At 47.3% G+C, this 16,621-nt stretch overlaps 1 protein-coding gene across 1 annotated transcript in view; it reads left to right on the forward strand.

The window, feature by feature from the left end:
- Vwf (von Willebrand factor) overlaps window positions 1-16,621 on the forward strand; it is a 147,916-nt gene that overhangs the window by 119,822 nt on the left and 11,473 nt on the right. The window contains exons 39-45 of the mRNA XM_005365251.2: window positions 3,585-3,687; window positions 4,124-4,198; window positions 5,457-5,561; window positions 6,900-7,105; window positions 7,726-7,875; window positions 13,829-13,939; window positions 16,439-16,619. Of these exons, the coding sequence (XP_005365308.1) occupies window positions 3,585-3,687; window positions 4,124-4,198; window positions 5,457-5,561; window positions 6,900-7,105; window positions 7,726-7,875; window positions 13,829-13,939; window positions 16,439-16,619 (931 nt within the window). The remainder of the gene's footprint in view (window positions 1-3,584; window positions 3,688-4,123; window positions 4,199-5,456; window positions 5,562-6,899; window positions 7,106-7,725; window positions 7,876-13,828; window positions 13,940-16,438; window positions 16,620-16,621) is intronic.

Consider the following 16,621-nt stretch of genomic DNA (forward strand, 5'->3'; position numbering starts at 1 on the left):
TGTGTGTGTGTGTGTGTGTGTGTGTATCTGTGTGTGTGCGTGCATGCGTGTAAAACATCCTTTGAACTCAGGCTCTATCAGAAGATGCTAGTTTAACCTACCCTGCTTCTAAATAGAGAGAGCCCTCGAGGAACCCAGCTGAGTCAACTTTCCTGTGGATCCAGCTTGTAGAGACAGGTTTGATGTTGCGCTTGGCATTTGAAGCTCAGTGTAACTCTGACGACCTGCCCTTTCTATTATTCAGAAGCACGTTTACTGCAATTGTTCCTGGGATGATTTGCTTGGGAATCACTGAGTTGCCAATTCTTTTAGCTTTCCGGGAGCTCATGAACACACTTCCAGAGGATATTATTTATCAACCCTTCCACTGGTCAATGATAGTGGTCTTTTCTCTTCTAAGTTGATAACCCCTATATTTACAAGATGAGGTACATAGTGGCCCTGTCCTTCATCATTGTTAGTGACTTCATCAAGCATGGTAGATATAGAAGCCTATTTGGTTCCCAGTTAAGGGGAATGTGCTTGCAAGACTTAACATACCCAGCTTCTCTCTCTTAGTTAGGGTTTCTATTGCTGTGAAAAAAACATCATGACCACGGCAACTCTTACAAAAGAAAACGTTTAATTGGGGGTGGTTTACATTTTCAGAGGTTCAGTACATTATCATCATGATGCTACATGGTGGCATGCAGGCAGACATGGTGCTGGAGAAGTAGCCAAGTGTCTGTCCTATATATTGAATCGCAGGCAACAGGAAGTGGTCTGAGACGCTGGACATGGCTTGAGCATACAGGAAACCTCATAGCCCATCTCTACAATGGTACACTTCCTTCCACAAGGCACCACCTACTCCAACAAAGCCACACCTCCTCATAGTGCCACTCCCTATGTTCTTTCAAGCCACCACACTCAGCAAGAGAACCGTTTTTTTCCTTAATGCCCCCGCTGGGGTAACTTACCCCTGTATTTAGTCACAGCTGGTGGAAGTTGTGGTAAAGCTAGCCAACCAAAGAGAATAAAAACAATCAAAAGTCACAGTAGCGCCATTGTTTAGTCTGTGACATTGTAAACCAGGAAATTGATCAGTTTTGATTTTCTCCAAGTCTCTGTGGGGTCATTATCACATGTCATATTTAATGGATGAGAAGTCCAAGGTTCATATGGCATGGGCTATATGGATGGGACTGCTGTTGATGGCACCAGGTCATCCTGCGTTGTCCCAGCTCTGCCATGGACCTCAGGAGGACCATGGAGGACCTGTGCTGAAAGGGGCACTGATGCAAGCAGTGCTGGGGACTGGGTAGGGTCTCTTGCTTGAGGTCAGTAGTTGAACTTCATCCCAGTGAGCCCCATTTTTTCTCACCATGAATAGGCGAAGAGGGAAGAAACCCAGACATACTTGTCTACCATATTTCGAATTGCTGAGCTAATTAAGTCCTGGGACATAAGAGTCCCCGAGTGAGTTGGCAAAACTTCACATTTCACTCCCTGATCCTCAGGGCTCCTGGGTTCCTGCGGGGTGGGTGGGCGACTCTAAGGCGTTTGTGTATGGCGGTAACACCCACCCGGTGGTCATTCCAAATTGTGTGAAAAGCAAAGCATTTCCTCTCAAGGTAGAAATGGTCTTGCCCTCTTCCTTGGCCCCCTGTGGTGAGGAGTAAGCTCTCCAGCTCTTCCTGGCTCCACGAGTGTCATAGGTCTGCAGGTCCCAAAGGCAGGAAACGTGTGACTTTTATTGTAACCTTGGTGTGGTCAACACTCTCTTCCCCCTCTCCTCTCTGACTCTGTTTCTCCTTCCCTCTATTTTCCACACAACAAATTGGAATAGGCATATGAGTTGCATTAAGGGATCTGTCCAAAAAGCGCATGATTTTGGACATAAGAGGGGTTTTATATTTGAAAAAAAAATCAAGTATAGAATTAATCAAAACCTCTGACGAGAACACAGCCGGTTTTAGTTATTCAGAAAATAGAGTTTAAATGGGAGAAAGCAAGCGCTTATCCAGCCACCTGTGTTCCCAGCATCCGCTTTAAAGCTGAGAAAGAATGAAAATCTAATATGAAGAACATTTCCATTAAATGAATTTTTAGACTGAAACAGAAAGCCCAGAAAACCTTCCTTCAGGGAAATAACCGGGGCTTAATTCTGCTATACCCCGGGAAGAGGGAAAATATTTACCAGTTTCCATAGCTCTTGTTTGTTTTACAGAACGCACCGTGGAGATGTGAGCTTTTGTAGTAGGATCAGATGGGGTCTGGAGTCCCGCACAGGCTGTGGTCTCTCCCGGGAGCCGCTGCTAGTGCAGCGATATTCAGAGTACCCCTTCAGCTCAGGGGGACATGCATCCTTTACCTTGTTCCCGTGGCCTGGCACCTCCTTTCTCCAGAGGCTCTGAAGCTCAGGCTCCAGCTAAGGGCTACAATCCTTTGGCACCTTCCACTTGAATTAACCGTGCAACTTCTAGTGGGTGGCGTATCGTGACATGTTTCTTTTGACTGGCCTTGAGCACTTCGATTTTCCTACCCCATACTCTCTGCAGTCTGTTCTTTTGGCCCCTTTGTTTAATCTTGAAATCCAGCTGTTCTTATACCTGTTCTGCGCCTTGATTTGGACTCTGTGGATGACAAGTTCAGCCTGCAAACAGCTTGGGCCTGTGTAATCGCGCCCCCTGCTGGCATAGTTGCTGCAGTCAGTCTGGTGGCATCTCCAAGAGCTGAACTTACTTGCTTTTTCAGGGGCAGTTGATTCGGTGTCCTGCCTTGGGTGTGCTTGGCTAAAGCTTCCCAAAAAGGTGAAAAGTCCTAGAAGAATAAATTGAACACTCATTTTGGGGTATCTTTTCGATGGCGGGCTTCAGACCGTCAGCCCTGTGGAGTCTGCGCGTGCCTCGGTGGGAGGGAGGTTAATCGCACCGCGTTATCAGCACCCCACGTTCTGATCGCTGGACAGGGCTTTATTCTTTAGATAGCTGAGGTCCGCATTTAGAATGGGTAAGGATAAAAGAGAACAGAAACATCACAGGAAGACTCCCTCCTCGGCTGTCATTCTCAGCTTCCTGCCCCAGAAGGGAGCCATTGCCCTGTGCACCTTCCCGGGACTCCAAGCCTTGGCCTGAAATAGCATCTACAACAGCCTCATTTTTTCTTTTTTTTTCCTTTCTTTTGGTTTGCATTTCTCTTTTTCCATCTCCTCTCCCTCTTTTTCTTCTTCCTCCTTCTCCTCCTTTATGTGAAGCCTCATTTTTTCCCTTGATTCAAGCTCTTATATTTAGCCCAGGCTGGCTTCAAACTCCAGATCCCACTGTCACTGTCTCCCCAGGGCTGGGATTACAGGTGTACACCCCACCCCTCTCCAGCTCTTCTGTGGTTTTCTGCTTCCAGTCCTCCTTTCCTCCATTCTCCTAATAGTCAGTGGCTTGGCTATTTGCCACGTTTCTTTCTGAGACAGGGTCCTCTTACAAGTAGCGCAAACTGCCTCATGCCCCATGTTCCAGGCCCTCAAGAGGGCAAGCCAAGCCATAGGTGGGAGTACTGACTCAGACTACAGTGTCCTGTACCCTTGCTTGGCTTTGTCTTCCCCTCAGTTCCTGGAGACCTGGGTCCCAGACCATCAGCCCTGTCAGATCTGTGTGTGCCTCAGTGGGAGGAAAGTCAACTGCACTGCGCAGCCGTGCCCCACAGCCAGAGGTAAGTGAGGCTGATGTCTGCTGTCCCTGAAGGAAGAAGGACTCCATGGGCCTCCAGCCACCTTGCCATGATGGGCCAATCCAAGTCAAGGTCACATGGATGTGTTTTTCTTCAAGAGACCTCATTTCCATTTACTGAGACCAGAAGTCCCTTTTGGCCCGTGGAGCAGATGCTCTTGTACCTCCCCTGTCCTTCCACCCAGTACTGTCATCAGACTCAGAGGCCCCTGGAGGGAAATCCTGAGGATGCTAGCAAGACCCATTGTGAACACTCATTCTGTCCAGCATCCTGTCTTGGTCCCATGGTCCCAATCCTTTGGGAATCCCATGTGGGGTCTGTGCTGGCTTTCTGTGAATGAGAACTTTGCAAACCTTCTCTAGTCTGGGCCGTAGTTGATTTTTTCCCCCTGAATTTTGTGTCTGTTCTTCTCCCCCAGCTCCCACGTGTGGCCCGTGTGAAGTGGCTCGCCTCAAGGAGAGTGCAAACAGGTGCTGTCCAGAGTATGAGTGCGGTATGTGTCCACCCAGCCAATTCCTCCAGGGCCAGACCCCAGTCCAGCCCCAAGTGGGTCAGGTCATAGATACCCGAAAATGCTCTGTTCTTAGTCACAGGGTATGTAAAGGGGGTGGGAGATGACAGCTTCTTACAGAGTGGCTTGAATGTGAGATTAAGAGCCATGACAGCATTGGGTGTGATTGTTGGAGCTACAGAGGTTTGCTGAGGAAAATGCCATTTTGTCAGGAGACGTTTCCAGTGAGATTTTGAGGACACGATCTATGGGGAAGGCCACATGCAGGCCTTTAGCACATGGCTGTGTATGGGGGAGAGGGAGGGGCGGTGATGGTGGTGAATGACGTGTAATTCAGGGGGTTCAGAGACAGTAGCGTGGCTGCATGACAGGGCGCTAATGGCGTTCTCATATCTGCCCCATCAGATGTGTTTATTAATTCATGCTCCGAACGTGGATCTTCAAGGGAGAGCAGAGAGGCCCAGGGAAAGACCAAGAGACTAGACAGGAAGCCAGAATTCTGGGAAGTTGATTTATTCTGATGAAATTGGATCAGATATCAACACAAATCTTATAAGGGGTTCAATCTGGTTTGAGAACAATATTATCAAATAGATCTCCCGAATGTTAGTGATAGAGAAAATTAGGGGATCATTTACATTCAGTCTCCCAGCTTACAGACAAATTTCAGTTTCTATAACATGCTAGGGACTGTACTTCCATTAGTTCATGAAATCCTAATGAACCTGGTATATTAGAGTTTCCACTATACCAAAGAGGAAACTGAGATCTAGAGAATTCAGACTTGGTGGAAAGGCTCCAAGTCCTTGCAAATGATATTAGTTCATGTGAAGGTAACATGACATCTGTCATCTATCTATGTATCTATCTATGTATCTATCTATCATCTATATCTATCTATCTATCTATCTATCTATCTATCTATCTATCTATCTATCTATCTATCTATCTTCCATCTTCCTTCTGTATCTAAGCATCTACTCTCCTGAACAACTACTAGCTGTCTCTCATTTGCCTTCCCCTACCCCTGTCCATCCATCCATCTGTCCGTCCGTCCGTCCGTCTGTCCATCCATTGTTTCACCCCTCTCTCTTTAAATCTCCATCTCCACCCACCTCTCTTGGCCATCACCATCTTTAGTCATAGAAATCCACAGGAGAGGGTGTGCAGATCTCACTGACAAGCACTATAAGAGTAACCTAACCAAAACCTGCATAAACCACTCTTTCTTGAACCCAAGTGTGTGACCTGGTCAACTGCAACTTGCCTCCGGTGCCTCCGTGTGAAGGAGGGCTCCAGCCAACCCTGACCAACCCTGGAGAGTGCAGACCCACCTTCACCTGTGGTAAGACTGCCGTGGGGAGGAGCGGCTGCGGGGGTCATTCTATCCTAGCCTTGGAAAGTCATCTTCTGTTTTGGGGACCAAGATTGTTTCGTTTTCTTTTTCAGCTATCTGAACCTATGGTTTAGGGTACATTTGGAAAAAAGGGTTAAGGGCATAGGCAACTGAGTTTTCTAACAGCCCTGACTATATCAGCCACAGGTGTACCAGTGTGGATGCGGGTGCAGCCATGTCATTTGGGAGGTACATTAAGACACAGGAGTGCTGGAGAGGTAGCTCAGTGGTTGAAAGCACTGGCTTCTCTTCCAGAGGACGCAGGTTTGATCGCCAACATCCACATGACTCATAACTGTCTGTGTTAGCTGCAGTTCCAGGGGATCTGACACTCTTTTCTGGTCTCTGAAGGCACCAGGCACACATGTGTTGCACAGATATACATGTAGACAAAACATCAACACACTGAAATAAACTTCAAACAAGCTAACAAACACAAAGAAGATGATGGGGCTGGGGCAGTGAGATTTCAAACCCAACAGTTTCTTGTTCGCCTCATCTTCTCTGCCACGAAGTGGAAGGGACATTGCCTTGCCTATCTTCATCATGGAACCTTATTTTCAAACTTAATAGGGTATTTTCTCTGTATGCTCATATATTTAATCATAAAATACATTTTTAGCGCAGAGGTGGGCTAAAATTAGACACGGGGAGACACGGAATTCTGTGATTAGTTACCAAGGGTCCCTTTCAAGTCTAGGGGCATTCTTGGATTCCTACTTTGGAACATCACTTGAGTTCCTCGATGCAGGCTTGGTGGTTGAAGTGGTCACATTAGAAGGAAGTTGGGATTAGGTGTAGGATACAAGAATGGGCTCGAACATCTATAAAATAACATTGTGGTGGTGACAGTGTTGTTGGCAACATTTCATTTGTGCGTTGTTGGAGGTGGTAAGACCAGAAGGTGATGTCTGAGGCCCTGAGGGGGGGATAGGATCCTGCTAGCTGACAGCGTATGCAAGTGTCTGGTATCTCTCAGAGTCTGTGGTTGGGAGGACCGTGCCCCATCAACATGTTCTTAGGGGTGGTAGTGTAGGGATTGAGTGGCCTCTCCATTCTCCATAAGGGTTTCCAATCCTTGTATTTCTTATTAGTGCTGCATTCAGAAGAGTGGCCATTTTAGGGGTGTCTGAATATCCTAGAGCCACCGAGCTGAGTGCGTGTGCATGTCTGATTTAGTATCCTGAGTCTGGTTCCCTAGAACCGTGCCTCAGCCAAGCACGTAGCACTAGCAGAGGATGGTGCTCCGTGTGGCAGGACTGAGGGTGTCACCTGTATCCACCCCAGCCTGCAGGAAAGAAGAGTGCAAAAGAGTGTCCCCACCCACCTGTCCCCCGCATCGGACACCGACCCTTAGGAAGACCCAGTGCTGTGATGAGTATGAGTGTGCTTGCAGCTGCGCCAACTCCACAGTGAGCTGCCCACTCGGGTACCTGGCCTCGGTCACCACCAATGACTGTGGCTGCACCACAACCACCTGTCTTCCCGACAAGGTAGGCACTGCCCACCCCTGGCTGCGCTGCTGGCCCACTCATTGTTCTTCACAGGAGATTTGAACTTCCCAGCCCTCTTGCTCCCTGAACCAAGGGTGAGAAGTCAGTGTTCCCTCTCATGCACAGAGAAATGTCATTAACTCAGGAGGTAGTGACAGTGAATCCACTATGTATTCGTCAAGGCTAGACGCCGAGGTCACATGGCTTGAACAAGGTTAGCCAAGGAGAGACCGTGGTTGCAAGGATTATTTAGGGAGTAGTTAATAGTGTACTCATCTGTCCATTGCTTTCAGTCCATCCATGCATCCATCCATGCATCCATCCTCTCTCTCCACACACTCAAGCTACTACAATGTTTTAACAGACTGGTATTATGTTCAGTATTATGGGAACCATGTAGAATGCAGTCCTGACTTCTGCTCTTGTTAGCATGTATTGCCTTAGTCTATAATTCCAAACAGTAAGCTATAAATAGCAGTCGAAAGAGGAGAGATCCACCATGATGGACTTGGTGTGTGGGGGAATATGGTTTCCCGTTCCCTAAACCCTTTCCACACCATGGCTATCACTAATGGTTAATTGATTCTAAGCGAGTTCATTCCCGGAAACTTTGTCATCAGGTTTGTGTCCACCGAGGCACCATCTACCCCGTGGGCCAGTTCTGGGAGGAGGGCTGTGATACCTGCACCTGCACCGACATGGAGGATGCTGTCATGGGCCTGCGGGTGGCCCAGTGCTCTCAGAAGCCCTGTGAAGACAGCTGCCAGCCGGTAAGTGGGGCATAAGGGCTGGGTGCTTCATGGAAGAGAGGAAGGGATGTGGGGGTTGGGAGGGAGGGAAGGAAGGAAGAGTATCTATCTATCTATCTATCTATCTATCTATCTATCTATCTATCTATCTATCTATCTATCTATCTATCTATCTTGAAAGAGAGAGGGAGAAAGGGATGGATGAATGGATGGATGGATGGATGTATAGAAAGGAAGGAAGAAAGAATATAGCATAGACCTTTAGCTAGGCCATGTTTCCTAAAGTTGTCATGCCTCCTAATATTCAGTGAAGCTCTACATCCCATGGTTTACTCCGTTGATAAAGTTGGAATCCTCATTATCCAGTTACCACCCAAAGACCCCGCTTTTAAACACCGGTGCATGTTGCTCAAACCCTCAACGCATGGATGTTTGGAGCAACACTTCATTCAGATCCAGGCCTCAGAAGGTTGGGTAAAATGAAAGAAGTGTGAGAAAAAGATTGTCATGCGACCCTTCTGTGGTCTGTCCTTGGCTAGTGGGCGTGGCTGTTGCATGGTTTTAAGTCTATAACTGGTTTGAGCAGAGCCACAGGAAAATGTCGTCTTCATCCTCCTTGTCTCTTCCACCCTCAGACACTACCCCAGCTAACCCTAGAACAGACCCACACTGAGTTTTCTGTAATCACACCTTCTTCAAAGCATGGCAGTGTTTCCACACAGACTGACAATTTTTCGGATCACTTGAGGTCTAGAACCTGTGACCTGTACTCCCCAAATTCTGTCATTTTCTGCTAGGGAACTTGTTCTAGCATATTGATGACTGCTCAGACCCTAGAAGGAGGGACCATGTATCCTTAGGGAGACCTGTGGGTCAAAGAAATCTCACAGGCTTGGTCCTGTGTCATCGCTGAAGTCTAGTGAACCCAGACATGTTAGAGTAGAGTTGCTGAGCATGCAAGTGCATGTGCCTGCAATTGCTGCTGTCAGTGTCCACAGCAAGGAAGGCTGTGCTCTCGAAGCTGTTTGGGGTATATGGATGATGGGGCAAGTGTGGGCTTTGGAACAAGCTCTGGAATGGGAGAACTTTCCACTTACCTGCTGTGCTACCTTCAGAGGGACTCGTGGAACTGCTGATGCCTTTGCGAGGGGATGCAGTAGAATCCACAAAGGCCCTTCCGGGAACCCCCAGCTTTGAAACTCCACTGGTCTCTACTCCATCCCTTTGACCATTGGCAGAGATGGTAGTAACTGGCTATCAGACAGGGAGAGAGCTGTTAGAGTTCATTTTTCTAAACTTGACACCCAATGTTTTTGCAATATTTTTGTTACTTCTTTAAGAATTTCATAATGTATATTGAATAGATTTATACTTCCCCCAACTCATCCTATTACCAACATTTCCACTCTCCCATCATGACCGACCAACGTTCAGATTTCTTCTTCTTTTTCTTCTTTTCCCATTGAGTTTGTGTTGTCCAGATCACCTTGGGAGTAGGGGCCAACCTATCAGGGGTTGGTCACATCATTAAAGAAAATGGACGCTCTTCCCTCAGATGCCTCCAGCTCCTCAGCTGGTGGTGGGATTTGATCTACCTTCCCCACCCTATGGTGGGGTTCTGTCTGTCTGGAGCTTGAGCAGGCCTGTGATGACGTCACAATCTCCATGAGTCCACATGTGCAGTTGGCCTGTGGTGTCTGAAAACCCATTCCCTTGATGTCGTCCACCACCTCTGGCTCTCACAGTCTTCCTGCCTCTTCTTCCACAAAGACCCCTGAGCCTTAGAGGGGAGAAGTAGTGTATGAATGTCTCATTTAGGGCGGGGTACTCTGTAGTCTTTTATTCTCTGTATGTCGAGCATTTGGTGTCCTTGTTATAGTTTTTTTCATTGGGAGATTTTGATTTCAAAGGCTAGAACCCATTTACAGTAACTATACTAAACAATCTGCAGGAAAGACACAGAGGAGCCTTCTAGAAATGAATGGTGTGGTATAGGGGAAGGCAGCATAGTCATGTGACATTCCTTTTTTCTTGTCACATCCGTGGCAATGCATAATGACAAGGACACTTTCTGAGACACACGTTGTTGGGTGACTTCATAGTTGTAAGGACATGACAGAAAGTACTTAAACAAACCTACATGGTGTTTGCGTTAAGCATTCGACAGGCCTCTTGATGTCATCTAAAGACATGCTCAGCATGAGGTGGTTTCCAGTGTGACATGATTTGTTTTCAGTATTTTTTTTTATTTTACAAGTAGCAGGAATATATTAAAAATAATGGTGATTGTATCGTGCCTACACAGACTAGATGCACAGGCATTCACTAGGTTCTGCACACTGGTGGCAGTGTGTATGCCACCTTTTTATGTGACTGGTTGGGTCATAGGTCTGTTGACAGCAATGTCACAAGCTTGAGAACAGTGCACTATGCTAGTATGTTAGGATGCTAGAGGATAGGAATGTTTTAGCTCCGCTCTAATACATTTGTGTGCTAACATAAGCAGAGAAAATACTGAGGCATTGTTCGCTATGTGGCCCAGACTGGCCTCAAGCTTGTGTTGTTCCTGTTGCAGTGTCACGAGTCCTGGGATTACAGGCATGTGCCAGATAGACTCCTGCTTCCATTGTAATGTTAATCAGACACTGCCATACATGTGGCCCATTGTTGATTGGAATGTCAGTATGGTACAGGGCAACGTTTTATTCGTTCTCATGATATTTATGAGGAGAAAGAAGAGTGAAGGCTATTCTTTATACTTGTCCATAGGAAATGAGGGGCCAACATAGGAAGTGGAGTTGGCCACAGCTCTTCAACTCATCAAAACCAGCAAAGTTTGGGTGACTTAGAGCAGCCCACAGCCCATTTTGTTAGGCAGTGCAACTGAAACCCAAGTTTTATGGTTTGAATATGAAATATAGACTCCTGTATTGAATGGAATGCTCAGTTCCAGGAGGTAGGGCCATGTGGGTGGTGGCAGAAATTGCAGGAGGTAAGGCCTACCTGGAAGAACTGGGAGAGTGTCGGTGAGGTTTGAATCTGGTTTCCATCCCTGTTTGGTTCCCTGCTTCCTGTTCTGCTATGAGGAGCTTGCTCACAACAACACAGAAGTCACTAATATTCCCAATGGTGCATGTACCAGTGGGATTCTGGGAAGAAGGATGGGGTCTTCAGCATGTGGCCCCAGATAGCCTCTACAGGGGTCATGGCATCAGAACTCCATCTGCATGTCAGTCATGGTAATCATGGTTGAAGGATTATCCTGCTAAGGACATTAGGAATTTACTTTCCAGTGGTGAATGCCTGCAGGTTGGGTGGCTATACTTTATACTCTCTTCTCTTAATTTGAGAGCCAGTGGAAACAGGATGAAAAAAAGAGTAGGTTAGAGGGCCCGAGATGAGTCTTTTGACAAGACACGTCAATATACATGTAAGCCAGAGAGCTTGGGGGAATAATGGAAAAAGAGATGAAGAAAACATTTGTTTTGTTTGACTCTTCTGAGATTGCTGGGAGGGTGATTTAGCAAGAGGAATTTTGTAGTGTGGCTGGGGCATCTGGGCATGAGAAGCCAGTGGGTCTCTGGGATCAAGGTAGCTAGGGATCGTTTGTAATAGTGGCAGTGTGAGGTGCATCAGAAGACTACAGGAGTATGGCCATCCTGATGACTTGGCACTTTTAAAGACTTTAGGGAGGTATACCAGATGCCTGAAGGCATTGCTTAACTCCCCCAGGTTTCCCTGGGGTCTCTGCTTCCCTCACGGCCTTTGGCATGTGCTGTTTTATAGTGGAAAGTGTATAGAGTATATTATCCCAGCTCGTCAGCTCTTCCGTGGCTCCCTGCACCTCATCTATGCACAGTAAATGACTCGAATCTTAGTTGATAAAAGGCTGGGGACAGCTTGCTGCGCACTGCTGTGACGCGGGTAGGGATGTCAATAAGTCCCATCGAGATAGTGTGAACTCGAGCTAAGTCTCTGGGGTGGTTGCACGTCCCCAGGGAAGCAGTGTTGGTACCTCTTCAGATTTGACCCTGCGCTAGAGTGTGCCTGGGGAGCCGCGTATACTTGGCATCCCTGCTATCTGGATCAGCCAGCTTTTCCTTCTCTCTTAAGGACACAGCCTCGAGTGAAGCCTTGTCCTGGGTTTTTTGCCCAGAGCTCCAGACTCAGCCACGCTGCCATTGTCATTTTTTGCCCATGATGCTCAGAGGAGGATTTTAATCTGAGTTTTTTAAAAAGATTTTTTTAAAGTTTTAATTTTAGGTGTATGATCTATGTGTGTGCACTACATGCCTGCCTGGTGGCCACACAGGTCAGAAGAGGCATTGGATCCCCTGTAACCAAAGTTACATGTGGTCGTGAGTTACCATATAGGTGCTGAGAATCAAATCTGGGTTTTCTTAAGCACCCAGTAGTCCATCCAGCCCCTTAATCTGGATTCTTAATATTTTTGCCATATTAAAGGATCTTCCAGAGGCAAACTTCTAGCATGCTGGCCTTCCATGTGAGGGTCTCTGGGGGAAGGTCAGTCTCTATCTTTTCCTCACCACATTTTTTTTTAAATAGACGTAATAATGTTTAAACTACTAGATAAATGTCAAGGATGCTCACGTCTACAAATTAGTGTGCTAGCTGGCTTTGCATCACTACAACAAAGCACTTGAGAAAATCAGCTCGGAGGAAAGGTTAATTATGGCTCATGGTTTCAGTCTGTGGTCAGTTACTCTCTTTTCAGGGAGGCTGGATATCATTGTGGGGAAGGTATTGTGCAGTAAAGAAGTTTATCTTATGGTAATCAGGGAAGGGGAGAGATGGAGGGAGGGTGCAGAGGCAGCCTGGGTGTAGCATGAATTCTAATTGGTCTTAATAAATAAAACCTAGAGTCTGATATTAGGGCGTGAAAGCTGAAGGATCAGAGAAGCAGTGCAGTCACTAGAGAGACCTTTAACCTCTGCCAATGCTCAGACTGAAGGGGCAATCCTGTCCTCAGACTGTCTCCTCAGACTGCATCCTCAGACTGTCGTCTCCCCAGACTGTGTCCTCAGACTGCACTGAGCTCCTGTCTCCTCCCGCCTTATATTGCTGTCTCTTCCCAGCCATATCACTCCTGTCTCTACCTCCTAGTGCTAGGATTAAAGGCATGAGGTCCCAAGTGCTGGGATCACCTCTGTGTGAGCTTTGTTTTTCTCTTAGACAGATTCAGTATTGCCCAGGGTGGCCTTGAACTAACAGAGATCCCTCTGTCTCTGTCTCCCGAGTCCTGGGATTAAAGGTGTGTTCCAATACTGCCTGGCTTTTTGTGGTTTAGCTCTGCAATCTGATCTTCAGGCAAGCTTTATTTGTTAAAACACAAACAAAATATCACCACAGTTGGGGTCCAAAATTGTCCTTCCAGGGAAAACCCTCAGTGATCTAATTTGCTTCCATTAGGCTCTGTCTCCAGAATTTTCTACCACCTCGCAGTAGTACCACAGGCTAGGGAACAACATGTGGTAATTTCGGGGACATTTAAGAACCAAAGCATTACACACGGTGAGGAGTGCTAGGATCAAGATACGCATTTGCGCAGGTTCTCACTGCACAGCAAAGACTAGAGCCCAGGCATTCGGAGGTTGTGTGGCAGTCAACAAGCTACCCTAGGTTTGGCCATGGTCAGATTCATTAGGTGTGTCTAACTGAACTCTGGACTGTCTTCAGTATTCACTCACACTAGATGTTGGTCTCAACAAGGAATGTTCCGGAGGGGGTGTTGATCTCTTCAGCCAGCAAAGACCTAGCTTAGTGACCCAGGACTGGAGTCTCCTGGTCACTTCTTGGTGTGATTCTGAGGCTAGTGGGCAGCAAGGATGAAAATATCCAGTCCACGTGTCTTGGTCAGCCCCAGGGATCAGCAATCCTGAAGCTTAGGTCAGCCCTGTTTCTCAGCTGCCGGTTTGGCCTCCACTATGTGTTTTTTTTTTATTTTTCTTTTCAGGGCTTCTCTTACGTTATCCGTGAAGGGGAGTGCTGTGGAAGGTGCCTGCCCTCTGCTTGCAAGGTCCTGGCTGGCTCCCTGCGGGGAGATTCCCATTCTGCCTGGAAGAGTGTAAGTTTGGGCCCCAGGGGAAGGGGGAGAGGAAGGTGTTGAACTCCAACCTGGAAATCCATTTTGCTGTTCATCAGTTCTGGCCTGGTTTTCTTCTCCCTCTTCTTTGCTTCTCCTACAGGGAGCTTATCTGGCGATTGGTACTGTTGGGATCCCAGCTGGGTTCCCTTTACCCCTTAGGAACTAGTTAAGGCTGTCTCAGACTTCCCATTTTGTGGATTCGAGGAGAAGCCTGGTGGCCTCGCTGAGAGCTCTATAAACTCCCAGGGACTTATGGTCTCCAGCTCACAGTGACTCTGAGGTCAGGCAGTCCCTGAGTGGTTGAGGGGGCTGGCCTCATCATCTTGGATAGCAAGTGGTCCATCAGGTTTTATAGGCTACAAGCACTGTACTGTACCGTGCTGGTCAGCCCTGGACTTTGTCATTGACTTCCATAGAAACTTCCCCAATGGTTTGAGAGGGTGGAGAAACTTACAATTCAAAGCAACAAGAAGATTGTTGGCGAAGTTCCTCAGCGGTTCCTGCAAGTCTAGGTTTAACATTTGGCTGCATTGCTGGTCCCTATCTCCTGCTCTTTCCTGTCTCCTCTGCCTGCGGAATTCCTTCCTGTAGTTCAGAGCAGCTTGGGTAGCTGTCTTATGTGATCCCTGGAGGTTCACTTTGGACAGCTCATCAAGCCATTTTCCTTAAAGCATTTTTTTTGGGTTTTTTTTTTTTTGACAGTTCCATACATTTATATAATAAATTTAGTCATTTTCATGTCCTGTTCCCAACTCTCTCCTCTCCTTCTTCCCTGAAGCCCTTCTTAATATGCCTCTCTTCTGTTTTCATGCCTTCTTTTTGTGTGTGGCCCACTGAGTTCAGTTAAAGTTTCTTTTCCTGGTACGGATAAACATTTCCTGGTATGAGAACATCAGTGGTTGCCCCCAACAGTTGTCAATTGCCGATAGCCCCTCAAGGGGGTTTCGTAGGCTTCTTGTGTGATACTATTTTTGGAGACATGACCCATCATCTCTTGACCCAAGAATGGAAACCATTGACAGATCAAAAGGGTGGACACCAAATTTTAGCCTGATAAACCAATCAGTTTTATTGGGGTTACTTGCAAGAGCAGAAATGACTCACAGGAAGTTACATCAGCAAAGCTCACCCCAGCATGGGTGACAGCACACTAGAGGTGGAAACCTGGAGCCCACTGTAGGGCTCCAGGCAGCTCAGTGGGTTAGAGAGTTTCCTTTATATGCAGTTCAGCTGGTCTGAGCCTCTTCCATGCACCTTGGCTGGTCCCTTCTCTTATGGGCAACTCAGCTGGTCTTAGCTTTTTTTAGGAAGCTCAGCTAGTCTAGAATGTCTCTGAGCAGTCTATAGCTTATATAGCTTTGGAGATGGGGAGGCCTAGTGATTCTGATCAGTTTCAGCAACTTCCTGAAGACTTTTGAGTTGCATACTTTCCGATTTTAAAGAATGGAATGTTTTGCCTCCTCTTACAACATCCTGTTTCTTAAAGACCTTCCTTCCAGATGAAAGCTTTGTCTGGGGGGAAACTGCTACACAGCAGGCTCCCCCGCCTCCATGCTGAGGTTGGAGGGGCCAGTCTTATGCTGGTCTTGTGCAGATAGCTGCAGCTTCCGTGAGGTTCTGAGTGCAACAGCGGGTCCTGTCTAGAAGACAGCTCTTTGGCAGCACATCTCCCCTTCTGGAATGTATATTCTTTCTACCCCTTTATGATATTCCCTGAGCCTTGGAGGGGTGCTAAAGTTGTCTTATTTAGGGATGAGCGCTCTGCCATTCTGTATTATTGGCACTTTGGCCAGTTATGAGTGCCTGCATAAAGTTCCAACTGTGTAAATGAGAAACTTCCCTGTCTCCCCACGGTTTTGGAGACATTATTTTTTTTTTACAATGTATACCAGGCTGTCCTTGAACTCATGCCCTTGCCCGCAGTCTCCTGAGTGTTGGGTACCATCATGCCATGCCCAAGTCATTTTACTAACAGCAGAGAAATTACCTTCTAGATAATTATAGCTGGTGTAAGAATCAGAAGTTAGACCAATTTTTTTTTTTTTTGGTTTTTCGAGACAGGGTTTCTCTGTGGCTTTGGAGCCTGTCCTGGCACTAGCTCTGTAGACCAGGCTGGTCTCGAACTCACAGAGATCCGCCTGCCTCTGCCTCCCGAATGCTGGGATTAAAGGCGTGTGCCACCATCGCCCGGCTAGAATCAGAAGTTAGAGAGGATGGAGTTGGGAGACATTAATCCCAGAGAGCCTCAGGGTCAGGGACATGTGACTTTGGCCTAGGATCTAGTCAGGGTGACTTAGACTCAGACTTATTGTGACAACCCCTATCATTCCCTCTGTGAACATTACCCCATGGTTTTGATTTTGGTTTGAATGAGGGATCACCTTCAGAGTCCAAAAAATTCCCCAAGAACAGTTGCTGCCCCAAGATGTTGGGCCCCAGCCTTGCCTGGCACCGCTGATGGATTCTGGTATTCTGCAGGTTGGCTCTCGGTGGGCTGTCCCCGAGAACCCCTGCCTCGTCAATGAGTGTGTCCGAGTGGAGGAGGCCGTCTTTGTGCAGCAGAGGAACATCTCCTGCCCACAGCTGGCTGTCCCCACCTGTCCCACAGGCTTCCAGCTGAGCTGTGAGAACTCAGCCTGCTGTCCCAGCTGTCACTGTGGT

This window comes from Microtus ochrogaster, unplaced genomic scaffold (assembly GCF_000317375.1).
Source record: "Microtus ochrogaster isolate Prairie Vole_2 unplaced genomic scaffold, MicOch1.0 UNK1, whole genome shotgun sequence".
In the NCBI taxonomy this organism is placed as follows: domain Eukaryota; kingdom Metazoa; phylum Chordata; class Mammalia; order Rodentia; family Cricetidae; genus Microtus; species Microtus ochrogaster.